This window comes from Fundulus heteroclitus, unplaced genomic scaffold, assembly GCF_011125445.2.
Source record: "Fundulus heteroclitus isolate FHET01 unplaced genomic scaffold, MU-UCD_Fhet_4.1 scaffold_36, whole genome shotgun sequence".
Taxonomy (NCBI): domain Eukaryota; kingdom Metazoa; phylum Chordata; class Actinopteri; order Cyprinodontiformes; family Fundulidae; genus Fundulus; species Fundulus heteroclitus.
The window spans coordinates 815,696-843,663 of record NW_023396770.1 but is presented as its reverse complement, the minus strand read 5'-3'; the positions used below and the strand labels follow the sequence as shown (position 1 = coordinate 843,663).

General features: G+C 47.4%; 3 protein-coding genes and 4 non-coding genes across 12 annotated transcripts; 6 read left to right on the top strand and 1 right to left on the bottom strand.

Moving 5' to 3' along the window:
* Positions 1-441: 441 nt before the first annotated feature.
* Positions 442-7,463, top strand: rps7 (ribosomal protein S7). The gene is made up of 7 exons (XM_036130446.1): positions 442-562; positions 1,181-1,266; positions 1,389-1,460; positions 1,795-1,938; positions 3,790-3,854; positions 5,161-5,311; positions 7,348-7,463. Exons 2-7 carry the CDS (start codon positions 1,192-1,194, stop codon positions 7,423-7,425), a joined length of 585 nt encoding a protein of 194 aa, XP_035986339.1. The 5' UTR covers positions 442-562; positions 1,181-1,191; the 3' UTR covers positions 7,426-7,463.
* LOC118559902 lies at positions 1,498-1,713 on the top strand. The gene has a single exon (XR_004929009.1). It is a non-coding gene; the product is annotated as a small nucleolar RNA SNORA73 family (small nucleolar RNA).
* LOC118559900 lies at positions 3,341-3,556 on the top strand. The gene has a single exon (XR_004929007.1). It is a non-coding gene; the product is annotated as a small nucleolar RNA SNORA73 family (small nucleolar RNA).
* LOC118559899 lies at positions 4,760-4,975 on the top strand. The gene has a single exon (XR_004929006.1). It is a non-coding gene; the product is annotated as a small nucleolar RNA SNORA73 family (small nucleolar RNA).
* On the top strand, positions 7,009-7,224 carry LOC118559901. Its single transcript, XR_004929008.1, has one exon. It is a non-coding gene; the product is annotated as a small nucleolar RNA SNORA73 family (small nucleolar RNA).
* Positions 7,464-10,315: 2,852 nt separating the features above from the next.
* LOC105934352 (connector enhancer of kinase suppressor of ras 2) lies at positions 10,316-17,881 on the bottom strand. Of its 3 annotated transcripts, none has more exons than XM_036130397.1 (9): positions 16,848-17,881; positions 15,783-15,946; positions 14,069-14,142; positions 13,901-13,972; positions 13,533-13,588; positions 13,365-13,459; positions 13,125-13,281; positions 12,892-13,055; positions 10,316-11,210 (listed from the first exon to the last, which is right to left on the bottom strand). In XM_036130397.1, the coding sequence occupies exons 2-9, from the start codon at positions 15,939-15,941 to the stop codon at positions 11,040-11,042; spliced, it is 948 nt and encodes a 315-aa protein (XP_035986290.1). In that variant the 5' UTR covers positions 15,942-15,946; positions 16,848-17,881; the 3' UTR covers positions 10,316-11,039. The 3 variants fall into 3 exon arrangements, with proteins under 3 accessions (XP_035986290.1, XP_035986291.1, XP_035986292.1); XM_036130398.1 differs by having other exon boundaries at positions 15,783-15,943; XM_036130399.1 differs by having other exon boundaries at positions 15,835-15,946; positions 16,848-16,869.
* Positions 17,882-18,072: 191 nt separating this feature from the next.
* ndufaf7 (NADH:ubiquinone oxidoreductase complex assembly factor 7) lies at positions 18,073-27,030 on the top strand. Of its 4 annotated transcripts, none has more exons than XM_012874363.3 (10): positions 18,073-18,381; positions 22,612-22,769; positions 24,652-24,732; positions 24,875-24,985; positions 25,137-25,350; positions 25,425-25,483; positions 25,609-25,722; positions 25,825-25,968; positions 26,090-26,263; positions 26,650-27,030. In XM_012874363.3, the coding sequence occupies exons 1-10, from the start codon at positions 18,297-18,299 to the stop codon at positions 26,866-26,868; spliced, it is 1,359 nt and encodes a 452-aa protein (XP_012729817.2). In that variant the 5' UTR covers positions 18,073-18,296; the 3' UTR covers positions 26,869-27,030. The 4 variants fall into 4 exon arrangements, with proteins under 4 accessions (XP_012729817.2, XP_012729818.2, XP_021178119.2 ...); XM_012874364.3 differs by having other exon boundaries at positions 18,074-18,366; XM_021322444.2 differs by having other exon boundaries at positions 18,349-18,425.
* The last annotated feature ends 938 nt before the right edge of the window (positions 27,031-27,968 follow it).

Genomic DNA, 27,968 nt, shown 5'->3' with positions numbered 1-27,968 from the left:
ACTTATTCTTTTCCTAATTTTAACATTGAACTCTGGTACTAGAAAAGCTACTCCTATTTGTTGTAATATATGTTTAGATCTGATGTAATATATGTTTACATCTGTATACATTTTTACATAACTATAATATTTATTAATATAATCCTGTACTATGTATGAATTTAGAGTGAATTCCTTATCCTTTTTCCTTTTCAACAAAGTAAAATCTACACTGACATCTGGAATAATCGAAGACTGTATATGATAATGGAACTGTTTGGTTTATACTAATCTGATTTAGTTCTATTATTTTATTCTTCACTGTCCAACCAAAACTTCTAGTGTCTTTTATTTCTTCTTCTTCTTCTTCTTGTGGAGTATTATGGCGGTTGGCAACAAACTTAAAGTAGCATTACTCTTTTATTTCTTTTTCCCAGCAGGGTTTTAACTACTGATTCCACTCTCGCGATATCTTGTTAACGGCGTGTATCTGTAATTCTCGCGATGCTAAGAGCACCGGTGCGATTGGTTTAATGCAACTCTCGCGATGTTCCGGTCTCTTCCTTGGCCGTCACTGACACAGGTTAGTCGTGCTACTTTTACTGGGGAGCGGTTTTCTGATCTAAAATGTCCTTTAAAGCCGATTTGTTGTCGCGCTTTCTACCAGAACTCCATGTTTGGACTCTGATACCTCAGATGAAGATGTTCGCGGCGGCGGATGGCTCATTTGGAGCCGTATTTAGAGCGTAGTAGCGGAGGGGCTGTGTTAGCGGGAGAAGCTAGGCCGAGCGTGTGTTGAGCCAGCTAGCTGCTGGAGAACGGACCGAGGGAACCGGGGAACTGAACCCACATTTTTACCGACTACCGGGCTCACCGGGACCGGTGTACCGGCCGTTCAGAGAGAAGCGAGGCCCGGCATGGTTTATCTGGCGGGGCGGGAGGGGATGGAGGGGAAGCCGAACCTTGTAGCTCTTATCCAGGGGGAAAGGAGAGCAGTTCGACGGGAATGAAGTTAGGAACCGGGTCCAGGTTCGAGTCCGTTCTAACGGCATCAGCGCTGTGAGGCTGCGGTTTAACTTAAAGTGGAGGAAATTGGGTTTTGGATCCTGCCATGTGGTTCTGAGAGTCCAAACCTGGTTCTGTTCCCACGAAGCTTTTGGTTCTGGAGTCGTCTGACCCTGATGTGTTGATGTGTCTGCAGAGACGAAGGCCATGTTCAGTACCAGCGCCAAGATAGTGAAGCCTAACGGCGAGAAGCCCGATGAGTTCGAGTCTGGCATCTCCCAGGTAAGACCAGAACCAGAACCGCCTGGAGCTCTGGTGTCTACAATGTAACCCCAGAGCTGCATAACCCTGTCCTCTGGTTCTGTCCTCTGGTTCTGGTTCCGTTAACCCGTCTTTCTCCTCAGGCTCTGCTCGAGCTGGAGATGAACTCTGACCTGAAGGCTCAGCTCAGAGAGCTGCACATCACAGCAGCAAAGGTGAGTGACCCGAATCTGTCCGTCTGATCCATTTCCCCCGACATGGACGTCCAGAGAGAAGTTCTCCTGGTTCTGTTCTGGTGGCGTATGGGAGCGTAGCTTTGGGCCGGGACGTACATTCCCGTTCCACGGTGTCGGACAGAAAGCTGCGTCCCCGGTTCCGGCCGGCGAGGACGGGCGTCCTGCATATTCCTACAACTTCCCAGAGTCCTTTGGGCCGTTACTGGGGAGCTAAACCATGCAGGATACAGAACCTGAAGTTCTGCTGTGATGTTCTGATGGCGGGTTCTGTTGGCGCCTGCAGAAATGTTCTGTTTCCCCTCCTCTGTCCCAGGAAATCGAGGTTGGTGGCAGCAGGAAAGCCATCATCATCTTCGTTCCTGTTCCTCAGCTCAAGTCCTTCCAGAAGATCCAGGTGCGCCTGGTGAGGGAGCTGGAGAAGAAGTTCAGCGGGAAGCATGTGGTCTTCATTGCACAGGTGAGAGCGCCGACCCGGTTCTGGTGGTTCTGCTGGAGGCCCGTCTGCCCGGCAGTCTGTAGCAGCAGAGCAGAACCTTTGTTTCTGGGTCTCAGAAGAACCGGTCTGCTGCTTCCTGCTGGGGGTCCGGTGGTTCTGTTAGATGGTTCCCTATGTGGAACCTGGCCTAGATGTATGTGTCACTCACCAGTTTCTGCAGAACCTGCTGGTGTGAAACGGACCTGTGGAACCAGCAGCGTTGTATCTGAGGTTCTGGTTCTGCTCAGCAGGACCGGCTGATTTCCACAATATTGTGTGAAACTAGTTTAATTCTGCAACATTTGGCCTGAAACTCTCAGAGCCGACTGGGACGGGGCGAGACGGCCTAAAAATAAAACCAGGTTTTATTTTGCTAATTCTATCCAATCTCTAAAAAAAAAAATCTAAAAAACAAACTTGTGTTGATGTCCAGTGTGTCGTCAGAGAGTCGCTGTGAAACAAGATGGCCGCCCTGCTGCTGTAAACAGAAGTTTCTAAATGTTTGCTGCTGGTTTTACACCATGAGCTGAGAACGGCCGTCACTTTGCTAACTTAGACTAAAAAGTAAATTAATAAGTGAAAGTGTCTCGTCTTAAAGTTTCCTCTGCGATATTTTCACCCTAAATGTGAATTCAGCGTTGCTCTGCAGAATGAACTCCGTCTGATTCCAAAACTGAAAACTACTAAATATCAAACTTTATCCAGAAATAATTAAAGTTTACTGTATTTTTTAAATATAGGCACACTATTCTTCAGTGTGTAATATCTCTCCTCCACGTCCACAGCTCTCTATCGTCTCTGTGGGAGGACAGAGTAGCAGGAATACACTGTTTCTAACATTAAATAAACTTTTATTTTTAATTAACTTATTTATTATTATTTATTAACTGGTTTATTGCTGCTAGCTCGTACTCCAGGCTGCCTGACATTAATGCACTTCTAGTTTAGACATTACAGTCAGGCAGTCTGTAGACAGCTCAGGGGTCCTCAGGTAGTGACACAGAGTACCGTAATGCTCCTAATATCCACTGAGAGGAGCAGCTTCTTTGCTAATCAGTCGTATTTACACATTTTAACAGATTTATGAGCACATTACCACATAAAATCAGTCAGTAAACATAACGGTGATCATAAATAAGGAGCAGCGTCAGTTTATGAGATTTAAGGATTTTAGGTGCTCCTTAGGAAAATACGGTATATGAAAAGCTTAAATGTAGAAATTAAACTTTTCGTGTTCTGCTGCTGATCTCACTGAGCGGTTCTCTTGGTCCAGATGAGATGAAGAGGCGGTTCTGTGTGACCCGTGAAACCCCGAATATCAGCAGTAATAAGTGGACCGGACCGGGTCTGCAGCCGTGTTTACCTGATTATTCCTCTGTTTCATCCGACATGGACGTCCAGAGAGAAGTTCTCCTGGTTCTGTTCTGGTGGCGTATGGGAGCGTAGCTTTGGGCTGGGACGTACATTCCCGTTCCACGGTGTCGGACAGAAAGCTGCGTCCCCGGTTCCGGCCGGCGAGGACGGGCGTCCTGCATATTCCTACAACTTCCCAGAGTCCTTTGGGCCGTTACTGGGGAGCTAAACCATGCAGGATACACAACCTGAAGTTCTGCTGTGATGTTCTGATGTCGTGTTCTGATGTTCTGCTGTGAAGTTCTGATGTTCTGCTGTCGTGTTCTGATGTTCTGTCGTGTTCTGATGTGATGTTCTGATGTTCTGCTGTCGTGTTCTGCTGTCGTGTTCTGAAGTTCTGCTGTCGTGTTCTGAAGTTCTGATGTCGTGTTCTGATGTTCTGCTGTCGTGTTCTAAAGTTCTGGTGGTTTCCTGTTTCAGAGGCGGATTCTGCCCAAACCCACCAGGAAAAGTCGTACGAAGAATAAGCAGAAGCGTCCCAGGAGGTGAGTGAGATCGGACCCTGTTGGACCGGCTGGGTGGAGGTTCTGGTGGTTCTGATGGTAGAACCAGCAACACGTTGGCTGTCTTCCAGGTTCTGGTGGTTCTGACTCCATGGTGGAGGTTACAGATCCATAAAACTGCTCCTAAACAGAAGACATGATTTTAGCCCTGAACAGTGGCTGGTTCTGAGGTTCTTGATGGTTCTGGTGTTCCTGATCCACGATCCGGTTCTGGTTCTGCAGAATCTTGACCCAGATCGCACCATGGTGGCGCCGTCTCAAACGGGTCCGTTTTAAATAAAACCCAGAAACGTTATTGGTTCTGAGGGGAGGTTCTTGTGGGTCACACATGGTGCTGGTCCAGAGCGAACGGACCGGGCTCCAGAGATCAGAACCGGTGCGCCTCATTGTTCTGTTCATGGTTTTGTGGTTCTGGGATTTCTGGACCTCAGTGTGAACCTTCCACCAGAACCTGTTTCAGAATCATAATTGGGTCAGAGGTTCTGCTGTTAAACCAGAACCGTTCACCAGTGAGTGGTCCAAACATTGAACCCATTTCCCTGTCAAAGTCCAGGCGGTTCTTCAGAACTTCAGAACCAAACAAGGAAACAGAATCCTGAGCGGGTCCGAGTCTCTGTGTCCTGTTGCAGGTTCTGCTGTTCTGGTTCTTCCCGACCTCAGGTGGTCCGACAGTGTGACGGAAACTCGTCCTGTTGGGTCGGGCAGAACCAGGGCTTTCTCTCAGTAAATCAGTTCTGTTGGTTCTGGAGGTTCTGTTCCATATTTGGTGGCTTAAAACTTACAGTACAGAACTTTTTAAGAACGTTTCTGCTTTTCTGGGGGAAATCAAACATTTGTGCATTTCTTGGTTCTGTTTAATGGATTTTAAAGGTTCTGATCCGTTTCCCCCGACATGGACGTCCAGAGAGAAGTTCTCCTGGTTCTGTTCTGGTGGCGTATGGGAGCGTAGCTTTGGGCCGGGACGTACATTCCCGTTCCACGGTGTCGGACAGAAAGCTGCGTCCCCGGTTCCGGCCGGCGAGGACGGGCGTCCTGCATATTCCTACAACTTCCCAGAGTCCTTTGGGCCGTTACTGGGGAGCTAAACCATGCAGGATACACATTTGGGTCAGAACCTTTCCCACCGAGCCCCAATCGGATCGGCCCGGTTCTATAGAAACTGGGGATGAAATGTTTAGGATTCCTCTGCTTTAGCTGCAGCTGCTGGTTCTGGGCCCGTTTAGATCGGACTCCCAGAACCGGCGTCCAGAACCCGTCCAGAACCTCTAACCGTGTTGGTCCCTCACAGCCGCACGCTGACCTCGGTCCACGACGCCATCTTGGAGGACCTGGTGTTCCCCAGCGAGATCGTGGGAAAGCGGATCCGCGTGAAGCTGGACAGCAGCCGCCTCATCAAGGTCCATTTGGACAAGGCTCAGCAGAACAACGTAGAACACAAAGTGAGTGGTTCTGAAGCGCCGGTGCTGACCCCGGGTCCGTTCGGCCCACATGTTTCTGGTCAGAACCTTTTATTCTGTTAATGAAACCCGGTCTGAAGGTTACCCAGAATGCATTTTTACGTTAATAACAGTTAAAACGGTTCCATAGCAACCAGAACCTTTCAGCGTCGCCACGTTTTAGAAACTATATTAACAGTAAAATTATATGAAGCCTTTAATATTAAAGAGAAATTAGTTTTATTAAAATCAGTCAGCATCAAAAGTTTACGGCTACATTAATGCAGTGAGATGAACCGGTTCTGGTTCTGATTGTTTATCCAATGATGTCACACATTAATCTTTAGTATTTGATCATTTATAAACTGTAACACAGTACTTCAACTTTACTTTCTATAAACTGTTTTATGTACTTAAAGTGGAATATGCTCGACTTATAGTGGAGAGTTAAAACTAGTCTAAGACTAAATACATTAATACTAACGCTTAATTTTATTAAGTGCACTTAAGTTTACGTAATAAAACCAACTTCTAGTTTACTACTTTCTACATTAATGGTTTGGAACCAGGCTGTTAGTGCACTTAAAGTAGCGTGGCGCTAGGTAGCGTGGCGCTAGGTAGCGTGGCGCTAGGTAGCGTGGCGCTAGGTAGCGTGGCGCTAGGTAGCGTGGCGCTAGGTAGCGTGGCGCTAAGTAGCGTGGCGCTAAGTAGCGTGGCGCTAAGTAGCGTGGCGCTAAGTAGCGTGGCGCTAGCGTGGCGCTAAGTAGCGTGGCGCTAAGTAGCGTGGCGCTAACTAGCAGCTAATAATAACCATGAGAGCACAGAATGTTTGCAGCTGTTCAGATTAACGCGCCGTGTGCAAACACCAGACGTAATCTGATGGCTTTACTTAGATTTATTCAAGTGTATCGCCCCCTTGTGGCGTGGAAGGAGAGAACCCTACAGACGGTTCTACTGACTGCCGGTTCCGACCCAAAAGGCTCAGCTGTACCTGGACCCCCCGTCGTTCCTTCACGGTCCCCAAGGGGCCGCGCCCCACATGTTGGGAACTCCTGGTAGAGGAACTTCTCGGTTCCTCTACCAGGGAATCGGGTTCCGTGGTTTTCCAGGTCTGGACTGTTTGAGGAGTCCTGAGAACTGGGTCTAAAGCCCGGTTTCCTGGAGCCAGAACCAGAATTTCATGAAGGCGTTTTTAGGCTGATTTGATGTGGCAGGTGGGCGGGGCCACTGTGATGTCATCATGTGGAGGTTTACCAGCTCTATGGCAAGCCATTTAACATAAATTCGGTTTCGTCTCACTATCCTTAATTATATTCCAGAAATCTTAAAATGCATTTTGACTAGACAAAACTATATTTTGACTATCCGGAATGGTAATTTAAGAACTTTAGAGATGTAGAACTTTAGAGATGAGGCTGATTGATTAAAGCAGTTTTCACTCCAGGAACTATCCGTAAAGGTCCGGGTTCTGGAGGAAAGCCGGGCCAGGAACCCAGAACTGGGTCCGGCGGTCAGAATCCTGCTCTGATCCGGTCTCTGTTCCAGTTCTCCGGCTGTCACACGATTCAGATTAAACTTTCCCAAAATGTATCCAGACCTGGAAGATCCTGGACTTTAAACCGGGTTTCCAAACAGAACCAAAGGTTGTGACTGATTTCAACGTGATGCTGTAACGATGTGTAAAGCAACTGAGACGGTTTCCGACATGGACGTCCAGAGAGAAGTTCTCCTGGTTCTGTTCTGGTGGCGTATGGGAGCGTAGCTTTGGGCCGGGACGTACATTCCCGTTCCACGGTGTCGGACAGAAAGCTGCGTCCCCGGTTCCGGCCGGCGAGGACGGGCGTCCTGCATATTCCTACAACTTCCCAGAGTCCTTTGGGCCGTTACTGGGGAGCTAAACCATGCAGGATACAGAACCCGATTAGAACCTGCTGAGTCCAGTTGGTGCTGTCTGGGTCGTGTTCTGATGTTCTGGTGTCGTGTTCTGATGTTCTGCTGTGATGTTCTGGGTCGTGTTCTGATGTTCTGCTCTGTTGCAGGTGGAGACCTTCTCCGGCGTCTACAAGAAGCTCACAGGGAAGGACGTCATCTTTGAATTCCCAGAATTCCAGCTGTAAACCTGCCGGGTCTAATAAACGTGGTTCCTGTCACTCTGGGCTGGTTGTGGTTCCTGATCATGATGGTTTAATGGACCCGTGAGTCCAGGTTCTGCCGCTGCAGCGCCACCTGCAGGCAGAGGGCCGTATTAAAGGCGCCATGTTTGATGATTCTGACCAGAACCGTGTGGGTCACAGTAACAGCGCCGGCCTGATGAGAGAAATAAAGTTCTTTCCTGATTGGTTCACAGATTCTCGCTGGTTTTCCTCTGGTTCTGGTTCTCTGGGTTCTCCATCACTAACTTGGACCTCAGATGTCTCACACCTGCCAGTTTCCCTGATTTCAGCCAATTGAGCGTAATAGGGTGTTTTCACTGACGTCACTGGCCAACTTCCGGTCCGCCATATTGGGTGGCACACTTCCTTATCTCTAGTTGTCTTACACGTATTATCGTATCGCGAATGGATAAGTACGCCAGCACGCTAGAGCGACCAGATAAGGACGTATATCTGAGGAAATGTTCCGTGATCGACCATATGGACCCCTATGCCCTCCACGGTGCCTTGTTTAGCCGTAATCCAGATGCATTACCTGGTGTTCGGTGAAAACCCTCTGCACACTCTTGAGGAAATGAGAGCTTACAAGGATCTAGAGGCTCACAACCAGTTCACATCTGGTTATGTACATCAAGGAAATCGCCATCATACGTGGACGGGTGAGTTTTAATAAGATGGTAAAAATGTAAACAATCCGACGCAAATGTGTTGCACATTTGCGTCGCAAATGTGTTGCACCTTGCAGCCAAGCGCGAAGGCGCTTGGCTGCAGGGCCGATCGACGCCGCTCGCGGCTTTAATTATTTAAGCAGAACAATGACCAGTGAAAAATTAAGTTGTATTTACCGTATTGGCGCCGGTAGGAGCTGCAGATCATAAAGCCAGCAAACAGTGGGAACACAGCAACTCGTTCAAAGGTAAGCTGCGTTCAGACGGGCTCTGGCACATGCTAGTTTAGTAGCTGCTAACCGTTAGCGCTAACAACCACTCGCGCATGTAATGTACTTTTAACTTGCTGCTATGTGTTTCAAACGTTTAGAACACACTCTCATTGACATCGGGATACTGTGGAAAGTTATGTTCGGTCGACTTACAGCCGCGATCCAAGCGAGCCGACGATCTCTTTATCTCTGTAACTCGTTCAAAGGTAAGCTGTGCTCAGCCGGGCTCTGGCTCATGCTAACCGTTAGCGCTAACAACCACTCGCGCATGTAATGTACTTTTAACTAGCTGCTATGTGTTTCAAACGTTTAGAACACACTCTCATTGACATCGGGATACTGTGGAAAGTTATGTTCGGTCTTACAGCCGCGATCCAAGCGAGCCGACTCTTTTTATCGCTAACAGTTGTTCTCCGTGGTTGCGCCTCCAGGCAGGAAAGCGGTGGAAAATTAATCTGTTTCTATGTTTTTCCCATGGCGATCATGTGTTGCGCTGTTACAGCCCACAACACAGCAACGGTTTACCATGGTTGAAATCAAGTTAAGGTGAAATTAATCAAATTAAAACACGGCTGAGAGAGGGAGTACAGTACGCGGTAGTAATAGGCAGTAGAGGCGGCGGAGGCAGTCAACACGACAGCCGCGGAAAGTAATAAGTCATAACGCCCAAGCCCTATTATTAATATATTCTTCTTATATGTTTTAAATACTTAACAGTTAATTACCTGTGACAAAGTGAGCACCGCAGACTCTGGCGTATTCCAGCTTAACACCGTCCAAATCGGACCTGGATATCCGTGTCAGCCATAGGTGACAGCGTTGTTCAGACAGCTGTTTTTTTTTTCACACTGATTCACTATTACGGCTGGTAGGCGATAGAAAGAGCGTTGATCTCCACCTCCACGGGCCGTGCAACCAACCATTAAACACGTTTTCCCCATTGTTCACTTCCAATACTGCCTAAGGCGTCATACAATGCAGGTCAACGGTGCGAAACGACTGCCACCCAATATGGCGGACGCGCTGAGTAGTCACGTGAGCGTGACGTCAGCTGAAAACCCCCTATTGACAGAATGAAGCCGAGGCCACAGGCTGCGCATTTACAGCACAAAGCGTAGAAGAAGAAAACCTCTATATTTCATCTTAAAATGAAGCGTTGAAGGTTTTTAATAAATATATTTTCTGTGAATATATTTTTATTAAAAATAAATTTACAGATTTTGGTTTTAATTTTTAGAAAAGAAATGTGTATTTACTGTCTTCATGGTGTGAAAAATAGGCCGCTATCACATTTTCCACCTGGCGCCCCCTAGCGGCAGCTCCACATTTTAGGAATCCCTGATCTACAGCAATGTTCTGACCCGGTCCAAAGGATTCAGCTGGTTAATGGGTCCAGCTTTAGGGTGGGTTCTGCTTTCAATTGTTCTGGTTCCGAGGTGAAATCCACATGTTCAAGCAGCTCGTCAGAATCCAGGTTCATTTCTTTGCAGCAGAACCTTCAGCCCAGATGTTGGGTCAGTAACTTCTCGGTTCTAAGGCTGGACAACAGTCTGGGTTCTGAGATGTTCAGTTGGATCTGGACCAGAACCATTGCAAATTACTATAAAAGCTGTTATTACTGGCGGTGAACTGGGCCGATCTCAGACCAGAAAACAGCTGGAAAGTGTTCCTGCTCTGGTTCTGTTCAGACCCAAACTGATTCAGGAGGCTCTGGAAGCTGGAACCGAGGATCTGTCGGGTTCTACACACTCCTGTGGCTTGGACAGAACCACCAGACTAATGTAGGACAGCTGGTTCTGAATGCTCTAAAATATCACCATGAAAGTCCAGTCATCCAGGACGGAGGTGGTACCAGGTGTAGAACTTGGGTTTGACCCGGTTTGAACATTTTCTAAAGTACAGAGAAACAAGTCAAAAGTTTAAAACCTTTATTTCTTGCAGTTCTGATGATTCTGGCTCACAGAGTAAAAACCCAAATTTAAGCGTCTCAACAATAAAAACACATTTTATACATTTCAGATCAATCTGTGGTTCTGCTGAGATGTTCAGAAAGCCCGGGTTAGCGGCCTGCAGAACATCTGCTTTGTAGGTTCTGGTGTCGCTCATCTTCCTCTGGACAACACCCCATAGATTCTGAAGGGTTCTGGTCAGTCCAGTTAGCTGACAGAACCACCTTGGCCATGCTGGGGCAGCTTTTCCTTCCACTCAACTTTCCACGAACCTGGATCCAGTTCTGGGAACCAGCTGCTTCAGCAGTGACCTCCTCCAGCACCGGTCCGGTCCGGTCGGCCATGATATGAAATGGATTAAATAGGTTTCACTGGTCTAGTGTCAGACTCGTTGTCTGAGACCATTTTGGGTTTTTGTTCTGAGCTGAAATATCTAAAATTAGATTTCTGTAAAACTGAGTTGCATTTTTCTAAAACGAAAAGTTTACAAAAAGAACCGGTCTGAATGAAGCGGTGCTGCACAGGTTCTAGGTACCAGGATGAACACAGAACCGGTCCGGGGGGCTGAATGGGTCTGGGGAACCGATTCTGGGTCATTTAGGTGAACTGGGTTGGTGTTGCTGAATCAGTTCAGGAACCGTTCAGTCCTGTCGCCACTGATGGATCTGGATCCGATCAGCTGTGACTCGTTAACCTGATTCCTCTGCACTGAGCCCCGTGGCGCCCCCTGGCGGCCGGCCGCGCCGCAGGATCTCCTCCATCAGGATGGAGTTGGACTGTTTCCACTGCCGGTAGGCGGCGGCCGGCAGGTCCGGATGGTCCAGGATCTGCTCCACCACCTGCAGCTCCAACTCTTTGGCCTGGAGAACATCAGCAGTGTCAGTCAAACAAATATCGTTTCATCCACAACCAACCTGTGAAATCCACTGATCTCTATTTATACACTGGAGTGCTAATTGGCCAGAAAAACTGAAGTCACTGGCCGCCATCTTGCTACTCCCTACTCTCCCAGAATCCCACAGGATTTGGTTGCAACAACAAGCAGTTTTCTGGCTGTGTGAAAATATTTCACAGGTAATTCTACAGTCAGTGGATGTACTAACACTATCAACTTCTAGGAAATTAGGTGCTGAGATATTTTGCATTTTTTTTATATATATATATATATATATATATATATATATATATATATATATATATATATATATATATAATAACATGCAAAATATTTCAGCTTTCTCAGTAGGCCTACTTAATAGTTTTAGTACATAACATAAAAGTATATGGCATTTGACATTTTAAAAGTCTTAAGCCCCCCCTGAACATGAGAAAATCCTCGTTATTCGATGCTGTAGCGCACATATTCCCTAGCCTCGTGAGACCATCCTGATCTCGCGAGCTTTCAAGGTTTCACTCGCAGATCAGTCTGGCTACTCTCCGTTAAAGAAAATTTGGAGCCGTTCACCAAACGAACGTCCAATCAGCGTTGGCTTTGAGGCGGGTTGAGGTGTGACGCAACGGGAAGCGCGTCAGTTCAGTCTAAAGAACATGGCGGCTTCAGCCGATGAAACTAGCGTTAGCGCGGCTATCGAGCAAGTTTTATCGGAATTACAGAGTATTTATTTGCTGAGCTAACGAGCCTTTACCTGCAGCAGCAAGAGTAGCTTGGCTTGTGGTTGTGTTTTGAATCTGATTGGTTCATTTGGCCCGTCTATCACCAACGTAGGCCAATCAGCTAACCAGTATTTTCGCCCCTTCCCAAAGTTACTTCAACGGAAGGTTTCCAGATGGATATGCGGAGCAAATCTATCTGGCGGAGTCAGGTAACATATTCCCTAGTTACTGGAGGAAAATAGGGAGTACCAAGATGGCGGCTGGTGGCTTCACAGCGACGTGTATTATATACGGCCAATCAGTAATCCAGTGAGTAAATTGAGATCAGTGGCGAAATCGTGCTGAGACCCGGGATGCTCTGATTGGTCGGTCCAAGTGTGAGGCCCCGCCCCTCGTTACAAGACACGCCCCCAGCAGGTGTAAACTCCAGAACATCAGAAGAAAACTTACCTCAGAGCAGGAAGTTAAATTCATCAGGTATTAATGAATTACACTGGCAGCATAATTTAGCCCAACATGTAGTCATGAAATAATTAAATGGAATAATTCAGCGTCCTTTTAACAGGAACATTGCTTTTATAAAAAGCTATAAAGTTTTAGCTAAATTTCACAAATTAAAAACAAAATTGTATTAATTTAATAAAATTAGCCAAATGAAAAAAAGAAGCAAAGTTCACAAAAGCTAAGCATGAATTCAATAGATTTTGTAATTGGGATATTTAGTTAACGAGACAAAAATTAAACAGATTTCACTAAAATGTAAAAATTTTCTGTAATTGTGTTTAAAAAGTTAACAGAAATGAAACTGAATTCAGCGTTTCTGAAGCGTTCTGGATCAGTTCTGTCCGATGTTCCGGGATCGGTCGGCTCTGACGGCAGAAAGCCTGCAGCGGCTCTACCTGAGACCAGGTGACCCGGCGGACTCACCTTTAAGGTGCTGCTGAGGATGCGCAGCAGGTGCAGCTTCTCGTTGACCTGCTCGTTGGGGCTGCGGCGGATAAACGAGGCCCGGAAGTCCTTCTGTCCCATGGGAGACAGCCTGGCTGCCTTCAGCCGTCTGTACAGAGACTCCATCTCATCTGTCGGCCTCTCTGGAAACGGCCGAGCACGGTCAGAGGAAGCCGTTGTCATGGTAGCCAGGTGTGAATGCAGGTGCGTACCTTCTCTTTCCTCCGTGACACAGAGCGGGGGGGACCCGGCTGCTTCACTGGAACCACCTGGTGTCGGGAGGTCCAAGCAGGAGAGGTTGGTTCTGCTGTCCGGGGTCAGGGTGTCGGCTGGGATAGAGGAACAGGACAGAGACCCGACATCCTCTGCCTGGAAGACAGAGAGGAAGAGTTCCCTTCAGAGGACAAACGCTGCTTTGTCTCTGCAGCAGGACGGAGAACGGGTTTACTGACGGCTTCTGGTTCTGTTGGGTCCACTTCAGAGTCCATGGCACAAGAGGTGGACCCAGATTCGTCAGTGTCCTGGTCGCTGTCTTCGCTGTAACGCTCTGCAGAGAGAAGCATTCTGTGAGCGGACTGAGGAAGAGGAGAGCGGTTCTGAAGGGCGGACGGGTCTGAGACCTTCGGCGTTGACGGGCTCGTTGGGTTCAGCCGCCTCACACAGTTTGCTGATCCACCTGAAGGCGAGGAGACGTCAGAGCAGAAGGTTAGAACGTGTTCTACGTTCTTCACGTGTTCCTGACCCAACAGGCCAATCATCTCGCCGTGCTCCACCAGAGGAGTCTGGTTCTGGGTCATTGCTCCGACCCGGGTCCAACATGTCAGTGACTTATGAGCCCACCCTGATTGGTTGACTCGGTTCAGAACCAGACCGATGAATGTGGAGCTGCAGGTTTGTAGGCGGGTGATCCGGGTCTCGCTCGGTACGTAGATGTTACCCAGTTATATATAATGCTACATATAAAAGTAGCAGAAAACAGACTACATACTTATTCATGTCCATGAAGCTGTCTGCAGCGATGAAGATGGTGACCACGTGAGGATGACTAGCCGTTATCACACTGAAACACAGAGATCCGCTTTTGGTCAGCGGATCACTTCATGAACAACCGGCTGCTCAGATCAAAGCGTTAACCACAGAAAGTTGAGAGTCATACTGTTTCTTCCTGCAGGCTTTGGTCTGCTCGATGCTGAAACCAGAGAGGTTGATGAAGCCTTCGGCCTTCTGCGCCTGCAGGACACACAGACGCTGTGAGACACAACTAGACCCAGTCTGCTGGAAACCTGAATCACTTCTACCTCAAGAGCTGCAAAAGATCCAATGGTTTAAGGATACAGATATGCACAGAAAGAGAACCGTTTCAGGTTCTGCTTCTGCACAGAAACCGAACCGTTTCAGGTTCTATATCTGTACAGAAAAATAACTGTTTCAAGTTTCTGGTTCTGCACAAAAACGGAACCGTTTCAGTTGCCGGATCTGCAGAGAAACTGAACCGTTTCAATTTCTGAAACTGAACCGTTTCAGTTTCCGGATCTGCGGAGAAACAGAACCGTTTTAGTTTCTGAAATTGAACCGTTTCAGTTACTGATATTGAAACATTTCAGTTTTCGGATCTGTGGAGAAACTGAACCGGTTCAGTTTCTAAAATTGAAGCGTTTCAGTTTCCGGATCTGTAGAGAAACTGAACTGTTTCAGTTTCCGGATCTGCAGAGAAACTGAACCGGTTCAGTTTCTGAAATTGAACTGTTTCAGTTTCCGGATCTGTAGAGAAACTGAACAGTTTCAGTTTCTGGATCTGTAGAGAAACTGAAGTGTTTCAGATTCTGGATCTGCAGAGAAAATTAATCGTTTTAGTTCCTGGATCTGTACAGAAACTGAACCATTTGAGGTTCTGTATGGAAACAGAACCGTTTCAGTTGCCAGATCTGCAAAGAAATTGAACCGTTTCGGTTGCTGGATCTGCAGAGAAACAGAACCGGTTCAGTTTCTGAAATTGAACCGTTTTAGTTTCCGGATCTGTGGAAAAACTGAACCGGTTCAGTTTCTGAAATTGAACCATTTCAGTTTCCGGATCTGTGGAGAAACTGAACCGGTTCATTTCTGAAATTGAACCGTTTCAGTTTCCGGATCTGTAGAGAAACTGAACTGTTTCAGTTTCCGGATCTGCAGAGAAACTGAACCGGTTCAGTTTCTGAAATTGTACTGTTTCAGTTTCCGGATCTGCAGAGAAACTGAACCGGTTCAGTTTCTGAAATTGTGCTGTTTCAGTTTCCGGATCTGCAGAGAAACTGAACCGGTTCAGTTTCTGAAATTGAACTGTTTCAGTTTCCGGATCTGCAGAGAAACTGAACCGGTTCAGTTTCTGAAATTGAACTGTTTCAGTTTCTGGATCTGTAGAGAAACTGAACCGTTTCAGTTTCTGCATCTGTAGAGAAACTGAAGTGTTTCAGATTCTGGATCTGCAGAGAAAATGAATCGTTTTAGTTCCTGGATCTGTACAGAAACTGAACCATTTGAGGTTCTGTATGGAAACAGAACCGTTTCAGATTTGTGTTTTGTGTAGACTTCTGTGATTAAGATGTGAGGTTTCAGCTCTGACCAACTTTCTGACTATGTTGGTAGCAGAACTGCAGGTCGACCCGTTTACCTCGTTCAGTCACATTCAGTCACATTCACCAAGCTAAGCAGCTGCTGTTAAACAGTCACATCATAAAACAGATGTTTCTGCAGCTCGTTCTGCTTGAATAAAAGCAGAGAAAATGAGCAGAGAGGCAGAACAGCGTTCTGATGCATTAGGAAATGTTGATGCAAAGCTCTGAGTTAAAGCTGCGGAGCATCAAGGCCTCCCACCTGACCCAGTCTGGACTCACCGTCTTGTCGCAGTACCAGTACAGGCAGCTCTTCTTCAGGACAAACCAGTACCTTTTCCATTTGCTTCCCAGGAAGCTGCGTCCGTCCTTCCTGCGCTGCAGCCAGCCCTGGCAGTCGGTGTCCCCCAGGTCTTTGACGGTAACGTGCCGCTGGCTCATGGCTGCTGGACGAGGAGCAGACTGCAGGTTCAGAACTGGAACATCTCGTTTCTTTTAGTCCCAACATCTTCTCAGGAGTCCAACATGCAGCTTTTCAGAAACTCAGCTGCTGCTGGTTCTTTTAAAGGTTAAAACACAATCCGCTGAGGTATCAATTATCTAATCGCAGCCCAAAGCATCATGGGAGCTGTAGTTCCAAAAAGAGAAACTGTTGAATGTTTTGCTCTGATATTTATGTTAAAACAGTTTCAATTTCTCATCTGGTAAACCGGTTCTGGTCCGCTCATCTTCTTCTGGGATCTGATTGGTTGATAATGCGGTTCATGCCCCCCCGATGCATTAGTTCATGCTGAGGTGAAAATAAAGATTTAATCTAACGGATAACCTGAATCTCTGGTTTCCTCTGTACGTTCATTACTTCTGCTCCTGTGTGGAACATGTGAATCAGACCAGAACTGTTCTTAGAATTTTCTCATCAACTCTCACATTACGGCTTTAGCTCTGAAGTCCAGATCGGTTCCTGTTGAAGCAGCGTCTCGTTTTCTCTAAGGAGCTCCGAGATAACAGCTTCTCATCGTTAGAGGATATAAAACCCAGATGAGTCATGTTGGAGAAGGAACCTACATCCTCCTCCTGGAACAGAACCACCAGCTTCTCCTGAGCTGGTCGGCTTTAACCGGACCTCAGATGTCCAGAAACTCCTCCAGAACCAGCTTTAAATGCTAACAGAAGACCAGCTCATTTAGGAGGCTGGAGGTCCAGACCTGAACCAGGACCGAAGGGTTCAAAGCTCAGCAGAAGGTAAATCTTCTCTGATGGGAACCAGCACCAACACTGGAGGTCTGAGGACTCCAGATGAAGGAGTGAATCTGAGGTTAAAAGCAGCCAAAGTGAGGAGAAACATACCTTCAGAAAGCCTGCTGACTCAGATGTCTTCCACCAATCAGGATTCAGCCTCTGACCTGAAGCCTTCCATCATGTTTGGTCCTCTGAGAGCGAAGCAGCTCAGTCTGACGTGCGGCCTCAGCTGGTCCTCAGCACCTGACCTGCAGCCTGGACGCCCCGCAGCTCGACGGGCTTCCTGCAGCCAGACGGCCCGAGGAGGAACTAACGTTTCTGACAGCTGCTGCACAGAAGCTCCAACTCAGCAAGCCGCTGACCACAGAGTCAGAATTACGCTGTGACAGCACGGCGCTCTGCCGCCTCGCCGTTCTTCCTGTTTCTCATGTTTTCTGGGACCTGCTGCAGTAACATCCTCTTTATTAAAATGAGCTCTAGCAGATCTGCACATGAGAACAAACGTTTCTGCTGTTGACGTTTCGGTTCGAGTGGTTTCAAAGATTTTTGTCAGTGAATCCGTTTTATTTTTGCTCAGCGTATTTATTTCAAGCGTTTCTCCTGGAATCCTCTCTGACCTGCTTGATTCCAGATTTTGGACCAGATCCTGACTGATGGCGACCCGTTCTTGTCTTCTTGATGCTGCGGTTTGATCCCAGTTTGTCTGCTTCTGTTTCTCCTCCTGCTCTTTGAGAACCGGCCGGCGGTGGCTGCATCATGCTGTGGGTCGGTTGGAGTGAGGTTCTGATCCGAGGAGGTTCCTGACGGCAGATCCCACCTTGTTCTGGTCTCTGAGCAGCTTTGTTATCACTTTTTCCTTGTAACTTGGTGCTCCATCATGCTGGGAAATCTACAGATCATCGCTGAGCTGGTCCTGGACGTTGAAAGAAGTTCCTCCTGGAGAATGTTCTGATCCAATTGTTTATTCACGAAACGTTGTTGGGCAGAACCGGGAGGAAGGAGGAGCCAGCCACTGAGTAAGCTCTGCACTGGTGGAAGCAGCAGCCTGCAGAGATGGTTATGGGATTGTTGGACCATCTTGGACTTCCTGAAGCTTCTTCTCTGCAGCTTTTTGTTCTTTTTTTTCATCATGCTGCAACGTTCTCAGCAGCAGCAGCAGCAGGAGCAGCTTGGTGCATCTTTGATGCAAAGGCATGATGGATGCAGATTTTTTTTGGCAGGCAGCTTTTAATCACAAGACAACGCTGATTTCAGCAGATGTCTATTTCTGCAGCCTGTAGGCGGAGCTCCTCCCCAGCAGCAGGGGGCGCTGTCGCACCACTACCAGCCGCTGGTAACCTTAGCGGCCCGTTAGCTTTAGCTGTGTGAGCTTTCTAACCAGCTTTAGCCCCACAGGCAGGTTTCCTCCGCTGACTGAGAGCTGCAGATTTAATCTGAGCCGCAGTCCGACTTTAATCCGGACCACAATCCGCCGCTACACAGGTTAACACCGCTAATGCTAACTGTTAGCTCAGAGGTTAGCAGGAAGTGACGCACACAGGCGGGATCGGGACGAGGATGAGGATCTGTCGGGAGCTGCTTTGCAGGACCTTCAGCCACCGCGTGACTCCATGTCTACCTGTTACAGGTAAACCTGCCGCAGGTAGGAACCAGAACCACAGACACCTCCACCCTCACCTGCAGCAGGTAGGAACCCAGAGCCGTCTGGAGGAGCTAAAACGGCTCAGATCTCCAGGTGTCATAGCTCACCTGCTGCAGGCAGGGACTGAACACACCTGGAGAGGGGGGGTTAAAGGCTGTAATTCTGTTTGGTTTAGAGCACACCTGTCAAACTCAAGGTCCGCGGGCCGAATCTGGCCTGTCAAGGCAATTTATCCCTCCAGAGCCAAAATAAACAAACGTATCATGTCATACAGTAGAGGCATAAATCCTTTTAAAGTTTATAAAGTGACTAAAACTGAGCCTCCTGTAGCAAATGTTGATTTTCTAACTGTGTAGTAACAGCATCCTGTTTTTTGCCCTTCTGTACGGTGACAGAAAGGCGCCTTTTAAATAAAATGTATTATTATTATTATTATTATTATTATTATTATTATTATTATTAGCGTCCTGCCACTAGATGTCAGATTTCCCACAACACATTAAAACAACCCAGAAATGTCCAAAAAGAGAAGAAGTGATGCAGAATGATGAGTTTAAAGTGGAACTCACCCCAATATTAACTGTTTTTGCAGACAAACATGTCAAATGTGCTAATTTTATGGTATTGTGATTTTTTTTAAACATTTTTATGTGAACTGGAATGAAATTACCAAATCAAAAGTGTCATCTATACAGGGCCCTTTTAATGACTTCATGATAGGTGACCAAAGTGACCCAATAGAGAAATGGGTTTGACATCCCTGGTTTAGAGGAATAAATTCAAAGCTGTGGTTCTGGGTGGGTCCACAGCAGGAAGAGTCCATAAGGACCTAAATTCTGCTCCTGATGCTGCAGGTGTTCTGGTCGGGTTTCTCCTGCTGGACATCCAGGTGGACGATTTAAATCAGAACCGCTGAGCGAGCACAAAGCCGGTTTCAGGTGGACATCGGATCAGAACCAGCGCCTCACTGACTTCAGTGAGGCGCTGGTTCTGAGGACATGCCTGAGGACATGCCTGTCCTCAAGACCTTCAGATTACTTCGCTGTGATACACAGCGGGCCCTCGCTGCACGTTTATCAGACAAGACAGTTTCAAGAATCAGCTTGGGTCTTTTCCCGGGAATTACGGAATATCTGTGATGATTCGTGGCAGAAAAAAGAAAAACAAAAGGATAAACAGGAACAAATACTTGAAAGTCATTAACTGTCAGATGCAACCTGCCACAGAGACATCATCAACCACCAAATCATATAAACTAGGTTTATTAAACATTAGATCTCTGTCAGGAAAATCCCTTTTAATTAATGACTTTATTATTGACAACAATCTTGATGTTATGTTTTTAACAGAAACATGGCTGCATGAATCTAATGAAGAAGTAATACTGCTGGAGTCAACACCTCCAAACTACAATTTCCTTTGTGAGAGCAGACAGCAAAGGAAAGGTGGAGGAGTAGCAACATTGTTTAATGATTCACTAAAGTGTAAAAAGATGTTTTTAGGAAAATTTGACTCTTTTGAACATTTGGCTCTCAAGGTAAAGGGCCCGGTACGAACCATGTTTCTGAATGTTTACAGGCCTCCTAAGTCCACATCAAACTTTTTTAAGGATTTTAGTGACCTCTTGTCTGTGATATGTGTTGATTATGACTGTTTAATTATTGTGGGAGACTTCAACTTTCACGTTGACAACCCTGAAGACAGAAGTGCAAAAGAACTGTGTGACACACTTAGAAACTTTGGTTTAACTCAGAATGTTAAACAGCCAACACACAAACAGGGGCATATTTTAGACTTAATCATCACTAAAGGTCTAAACATTTCACAGGTCAATGTAACTGATGTTGCCTTATCCGATCACTTCTCCGTTACCTTTGAATGTATCATTACCAGTGACTCATTTAGCCAAAGGGACATCGTAAGAAAACGCACCTTTAAGGACAATGCCGCTGAAACTTTTATTCAAGCTTACTCTGATACTTCAACCTTGGGCTGCAACTCAGTAGATGAGCTAGTAGATAACTTTCAGTCTAAAGTCTCAGACATCATTGACTGCATTGCTCCAGTTAAAGTGAAAGTTGTTTCCGGGAAGAAAAAATCTCCTTGGAGAAATGCTCCATCAGTTAGAAGTGAAAAGAGGGAATGTCGAAAAGCTGAACGCAGGTGGAGAAAGAACAGACTCCTGGTTCACTATGACATCTATAAAGAGAGACTTAACAGATATAACTTACAATTGAAAAATGCAAGAGAATCTTTCTTCTCTGAGATCATTAAGAAAAACATTAATAATGCTCGTGTCTTATTTGCCACAGTCGACAGATTAACAAATCCTCCTGTGTCCGTGGCTTCAGAACTCCACTCCACCAGGGCCTGCAATGAATTTGCTAACTTCTTTACTGAGAAAATCCTAAAAATTAGAGGATCAGTTTGTACTTCCACACCAGCTCCAGAACCAAAGCCGTACTCAGCTGGAACTTATCCTGACAAAATGTCCCAATTCAGCCAAATAAACTACAAAAGATTAGAGCAGATCATTTAGCAGCTAAGTTCCTCTTCATGCTGTCTTGATGTTCTACCCACAGCTTTCTTTAAAAAAGTTTTACCTGTCATAGCGTCTGATTTGACTCAGATAATAAACACGTCCCTCCTGTCAGGTGTTTTCCCCCAGTCCCTAAAAACAGCAATTATCAAACCACTGCTGAAAAAGAACAATTTAGACAAACTTCTACTCCAGAACTACAGGCCCATCTCAAACCTCCTTTATCAGTAGATTATAGAAAAAGCTGAGTTTCAACAATTAAACACCTTTTTAACAACGACCAGCCGCTTTGACGTATTCCAGTCAGGTTTCCGCGCTCACCACAGTACAGAGACCGCCCTTATCAAGGTGTTTAATGACATCCATATAAATACAGACTGTGGAAGAACCACCATGCTGGTACTATTGGACCTCAGTGCAGCATTTGATACTGTCGATCACTCCATTCTGTTAGAACGCCTGGAGAACTGGGTCGGCCTCTCTGGTACAGCACTCAACTGGTTTAAATCCTACTTAAAGGACAGGGAATTTTTTGTATCAGTAGGTAACTTTACATCAGAGATGACAAAAATCCCATTTGGGGTTCCCCAAGGGTCCATTCTGGGTCCCCTCCTATTCAATATCTACATGCTCCCTCTAGCCCAGATAATAAAAAATAACAACATCAGCTACCATAACTATGCAGACGACACACAGCTCTACATCACCATGTCACCAGGTGACTATGGACCAGTTCAGGCACTGAGTAAATGCCTAGAAGAAATCAATACGTGGATGTGCCAAAATTTTCTCCAATTGAATAAAAACAAAACTGAAGTAATAATATTTGGACCAATAGAGGAAAGATCAAAAGTTAGCACACAGCTTCAGTCGCTTCAGCTAAAAACCACAAATCAGGCCCGAAACCTGGGTGTAGTGATGGACTCAGACCTGAACCTTCAAAAGCATCTAAAGACAATTACAAGGTCAGCTTTCTATCACCTGAGGAACATTTCTAGGATTAAAGGACTGATGTCTCAGCAGGATCTAGAAAAACTAATCCATGCGTTTATTTTTAGTCGAATAGATTACTGCAACGGTGTTTTCACAGGTCTGCCTAAAAAGTGGATCAGACAGCTGCAGCTGATCCAGAACGCTGCTGCCCGTGTCCTCACTAAGACTAAGAAAGTAGAGCACATCACCCCAGTTCTAAAGTCCTTACACTGGCTCCCTGTATCTCAGAGAATAGACTTTAAAATACTTCTGTTAGTCTATAAATCCTTAAATGGCTTAGCTCCTAAATACATCACAGACTTGTTATCAGCGTATAAACCATCCAGACCACTCAGGTCTTCTGGCTCCAGCCTACTCTGCATACCTAGAACCAGAACCAAACATGGAGAAGCAGCTTTTAGTTCCTATGCTCCACTTATCTGGAACAAACTTCCAGAAAACTGTAAAAGTGCGGAAAGCCTGAGTTCTTTTAAATCAAGATTAAAAACACATTTGTTTAAAATTGCCTTCAACTGTCCTAGTTAACTGAATCACCACTTTTTTGTTCTATTTTCTATCTATATTTTATTCCTACTTGCTCTTATTTTGTTTTATTTTGCTATGTTTTAATCATGTAAAGCACTTTGCATTGTCTTTGTACTGAATTGTGCTATATAAATAAATTTGCCTTGCCTTGCCTTCAGAAATCTGTTTGACAGGAGGATGGAGCCCGGCTCAGCGCGGCTCCTTCTGCAGCTCCTCAGAGGACGGCAAGCCCCAGCCCTCCATGCTCAAACACCTGAGCTCCAAGATCAGAGCCACCGGACCCATTTCTGTGTCCGAGTACATGAGGGAGGTCCTGACCAACCCGGTGACCGTACGTCTGTCTGTCTGTCTGTCTGTCTGTCTGTCTGCCTGTCTGTCTGTCTGTCTGTCTGTCTGTCTGTCTGCCTGTCTGTCTGTCTGTCTGTCTGTCTGTCTGTCTGTCTGCCGCCGCCCGGCTCCCAGGAGAGCCTCGCTAACCGCTGCTGATGCTTGGCTAGCGCCTTGTTGGTTCTGATGCTATGAATCCAGCTGTTCCAGAACTGATCCGCTGATCTACAGTCAGTGCTGCTCTATACCTGAGGGCATTTTGATCCAGACCTGCTGGGTCCTGGTCCAGACCTGCTGGGTCCGTTTTCACCAGGAATCCTCAGACTGACAGCAGCTCTGAGTCATTTCAGCCAAAATCTTAGATTTTCACCTCAGAGATGAAAGTTATTCATAAAGCATCTCAGGCCTCCAGAGATCCTGAAGTGGAGAACATCAGGGAGTCTGGAGCAGGAAACGGAGAGAGCTGATTGGCTGATCCACCTGAGCAGAGGACATTAGCGTATAAAACTCTTTAACAATCAGAGAATTATTATATTTAGATAAGATGAACTTTAACATCTCCTCAGGAGGAAACGAATCAGCAGCGACCCGGCGGGTTAAAGGCTGCTCTACCGTAATGAGGATAAATAGATAAAAGGAAAGATATTGGATAATCATGAATAAAAAGTGGAGAAATGTCTAAAGAATATATAAAAGGTTAGAAAGTATTTTGTGTATCACATAATAATGTCAGCAGCCTAAATGGTGATCCAGGTTTGTTGTGTGAAAACATCTCCTGACCTCCACGGTCCTGTTTGCTCCGTCATCCTGGCGTTCAGTTACCGTCCAACGCTCTGAGCTCATGCTGTTTATCTTTATTTCTCTATTTTATTTACCAAAGTTCAGTCATTTACCAAATAAGGCCGCATTCTACAATCTCTCTACAACTTGTCATCTCCCTGAGTCGCAGCGTCTGAACCACCGGACGCTGCTGGGGACGAGCTGATAGGCTGAGATGTGAGACTCTGAAGGACTCTGATGGTTTTGGTGAATCTGGGTCCAGATCTGTCACAGTTCTGGGCTGCTGGTCCAGGTAGCAGCCGGTGTCGGTCAGAGACGGGTTCATGGATGAGTCCGGTTCTGTTTGGGCCTCTGCAGTAGGGCTGAACAATTAATTGCATTTTAGATATAATCGCGATTTAAAAAAAACGCAATTTCCAAATCGCAGAGTCTGCAATTTTTGTCTATGTAACAATTAGTGAAATAGACGCGTCCATTAGGTGTCGGTAAAATGTTTAAAGTGGGTTTGCCTCCACATGGAAGGGAAGACAGTTGCAGCAGTGAGATAATCTAATTTTATTACTTGTTTTAGAGTTTATATAATCATACATAGCATTAAGTACAGGTCAATCAGTTTAATACATAGACTTGCTTGTTGGTTGCACTTTATGTTCAACAAGGATTGATGTCCAAATCAACTAAAAGCTGTTCTCTTGAATATTATTCTGATTAATAGAAACATTAAAAGTTCTTGTTTTAAATAGTCCTTGTTTACAAACATCTTTATTTAGAGGCCATTTTTGTTGCTTGTGGTTAATGCAGAGAAAAGTCAAAATTGCAATTTTGGTTGAAATATATTGTAGTCAGAACGCAATAATTTCTGCTCTGAGTTTAGATGCTGCGGGTCTTTTAGCAACTAATCCGCACGGCGAGAAAACAAATTGATTTGTTTTTTGTATATGTTTAAAAAGACATGATAAATTAAACTGGGGAGAAAAAAAATCGCATTAAATCGCAATATTAAGAAAAAAAATCGCAATTAGATTATTTTCCAAAATCGTTCAGCCCTACTCTGCAGTGTTTCTGTGTTCTGGACCCTTCATGACCCAGATGGTGTTCTGCTGCAGGGCTACTACGTGAGGAGGAACATGCTGGGAGCCGATGGAGACTTCATCACGTCCCCGGAGATCAGCCAGGTCTTTGGAGAGGTCAGTGCTCTGTGTTTGGGTCAGAACCATGGGTCCAGAACCCCAAGCTGCACAGCCAGAACCTTCATTATCAGTGAAATGTTCTCCTTTCCCCCGGACTGAACAGAAGCTTCTTGGTTCTGATCCGTTTCTGCTCCTTCAGCTGTTGGGCGTCTGGGTGGTCAGTGAGTGGATGGGAGCGGCTCGGCCCAAACGGCTGCAGCTGGTGGAGCTGGGACCGGGGAAAGGTTCGCTGGTCGCTGACATCCTCAGAGTAAGACCGGTTCTGTGGGCCGCCATCTTTGTTCTGGACCTTCTTCTTCTTGGCTTCCTGCCGGTTCCCTGACCCGGTTTGGTTCTAAATGGGCTCAGTGACGGTACTGACGTCCCACACACCTGTGGCTCCTCCCTCTGGCTCTCTCCAGGTGTTCACCCAGCTGCGGTCCGTTGTGGGCGGAGCCTCGGTGTCGGTCCACCTGGTGGAGGTGAGTCCGACTCTGAGTCGGGTCCAGGCCCAGACGCTGACGGGGAACCGCAGCCAGACGGCGAGCAGCGAGGACGACCCGGTCTACAGGCGCGGAGAAACCGCTGCCGGGTTCCCGGTGTCGTGGTACCGCCGCCTGGAGGACGTGCCTGCAGGTAGGGAACCGCGGGAAGCCGAGCCGGGTCAGAACCTCAGAACCAAGAACCCAGACGTGCGTCTCTGTTTCCAGCTTTCAGCATCTTCGTTGCTCACGAGTTCTTTGACGCTCTGCCCATCCACAAGTTCCAGGTGAGACTTCCTGCTGCTTGTCTCCTCTCTGCCCACACCTCACCTGTGCGGTTCTGGACCGTCCCACCTGTCCCACCTGTCTCACCTGTCCCACCTGTCTCACCTGTCCCACCTGTCTCTCCCAGCGCACAGAGAAAGGATGGAGGGAGGTTCTGGTGGACATCCACCCTGCAGATCCAGACAGGCTGCGGTTTGTCATCGCTCCGACGCCGACGCTCGCCTCGTCCACGCTGGTCCAGGTGTGTACCTGAGCAGCTCGTCACATGACTCACCTGGCCCAGGCCGGGCCCAGTGGGCTCACCGGGTCAGAACCCTGCACTAACACCTGTGAGTGTGTTCAGGCGGGCGAGAGGCGGAGCCACGTGGAGGTGTGTGCGGAGGGCGGAGTCGTGGTGCAGCAGCTGGCCCGGCGGATCCAGGAGGAGGGGGGGGCGGCGCTGATCGCCGACTACGGCCACGACGGAACCAAGACCGACACGTTCCGGGTACGGTTCTGCTTCTTAGGGCCCGGGTCAGAACCCACAGACTGGACTTGGTTCTGGTTCTGCTGGGGGGAGAACCCAGACCCGTGAAGTGGGTCCGGTTCTGACTGGGTTTCTCCCTCAGGGGTTCAAGGGTCACCGGCTCCATGATGTTCTGGAGGCGCCTGGTTCTGCGGACCTCACCGCCGACGTGGACTTCAGCTTCCTGCGGCGGATGGCGGGAGGAGGCGTGGCCTGTCTGGGACCCGTGAGCCAGAGAACGTTCCTGCAGAACATGGGCATCGACGCGCGCATGCAGGTGGGTCGGTTCTGTGGGTCGGTTCTGTGGGTCGGTTCTGTGGGTCAGTTCTGTGGGTCGGTTCTGTGGGTCAGTTCTGTGGGTCGGTTCTGTGGGTCGGTTCTGTGGGTCAGTTCTGTGGGTCGGTGCTCCTGGTGGTTCTGGTGAGGTTCTGCAGGCGGCCGGGTTCTGGAGAAAAGCTCAAACCAGATGCTTAATGAAGGGGGAAGATTTGAACGGTTCCCAGAAGCTTCAGAACCAGAACCAGAACCAACAGAGAGCGGTTCTGCTCCTGCTCCAGCAGCAGGGTGTCGGTGTGCCGCCCGCTGCCTGAACCCTTGAGCAGAGCTGGGTGGAGGAGGTCCGCTCTGCAGCAGATGACGTGTTCTGGCTGTGGTTCTGTTCAGGTTCTGCTGAGGAGCTGCAGCGACCCGTCCAGCCGGCAGCAGCTGCTGTCCAGCTACGATCTGCTGACCAGCGCCTCCAGGATGGGCGAGCGTTTCTTCTTCTTCTGCCTGCTGCACCACAGCCGCCTCGCCGCGCCCCGCCCCCCACACGGCCTGAAGCTGGAGAAGAAGAACCCGGTCCAGCTGCCGGTGGCCGGCTTCACCGAGCTCCGCTTCTGAGCCGGGTCAGAACTGGAGTCCAAGCGGGTTTTGGGTCAGAACTGACTTTGACTGAGGTGGATGAGGTTCTGGAGGACGCTTCGGGTCAGAGACACCGTGAATGTTGGAGACCTTACACCAGAACCTGTTCTAATAAAAGTAACGGGTCGTGTTGAGTGAAAACCTTCCTGTCAGAACCAGTCTGGGTCGGTATCAGCGGGTCGGGCCCGGTCCATCTGGAGCATGACTGACCTGCTCCTCAGGGCTCGTCCTGCACACACGGGATGATTTCCTGCTCCGTCACACCTGGGTTCTGCGGGTTCTACTGGTTCTGCTGCCGGGTCGTCACCGGACCCCTGCAGAACCCCCAACCCGGTTCAGTGCGCTGCGTCAGCTGTGATGGAGCAGGAAGCGGACAAAAGACTGAATCCACACACCAGGGTTGCCAGTTCTGCTTTATTTCCCCGCCCAGAACCGGAGGAAAAGTTCTGCTACAAAAATATAAAAATTCTCAGGTTGAAGTCAGATTAGAGTCAGAAAGAGGAAGCTGCATCTCAGCTCGTCTTCATCAGCAGACGTCTGGCAGCTTTCTACAGAAACATCAGCTGCGTTCAACACTAATAAATAATGAAGCTGAAGCAGCGCCGGCATTAAAGCGGGGGGGGGGGGAGGCACCTGAGCGTTCTCCTCTCAGGTTCTGGTCCAGGTCAGTTAGACAACCTGATTTATTTCTATTTAAAGGTGCAGGCCTGCTTTTTAATAATCAGTTTTAAAACCATAAAAACAGTTTCTACTTCAGCCTCAGCAGCTTTTCTTCAAACTGGATCCGATTTAAAACGAGTCTCTGCTCCTGAAAGAGGAACCGAATGCCGGGGATTAGGAAAATATGGCCTGATTAATCTGAACCTGAGGAAAATAATCAGCAGAGTGGCGCCTGTGGGTTCTGATTCTAGATTATTAACGTGTTTCATTAATGGTTCTGAGAATAAAGCAGACATTTTCACCTTGTTTCCATGCTGAGGCCTGAAGGGGGCGCTGTGGAGCCCCTCACTAATGTGATTCCTCTGCTCTGTAATAAACCCACTGTGACTATCATTGGACTCTGTTTGGTCAAACAAAAC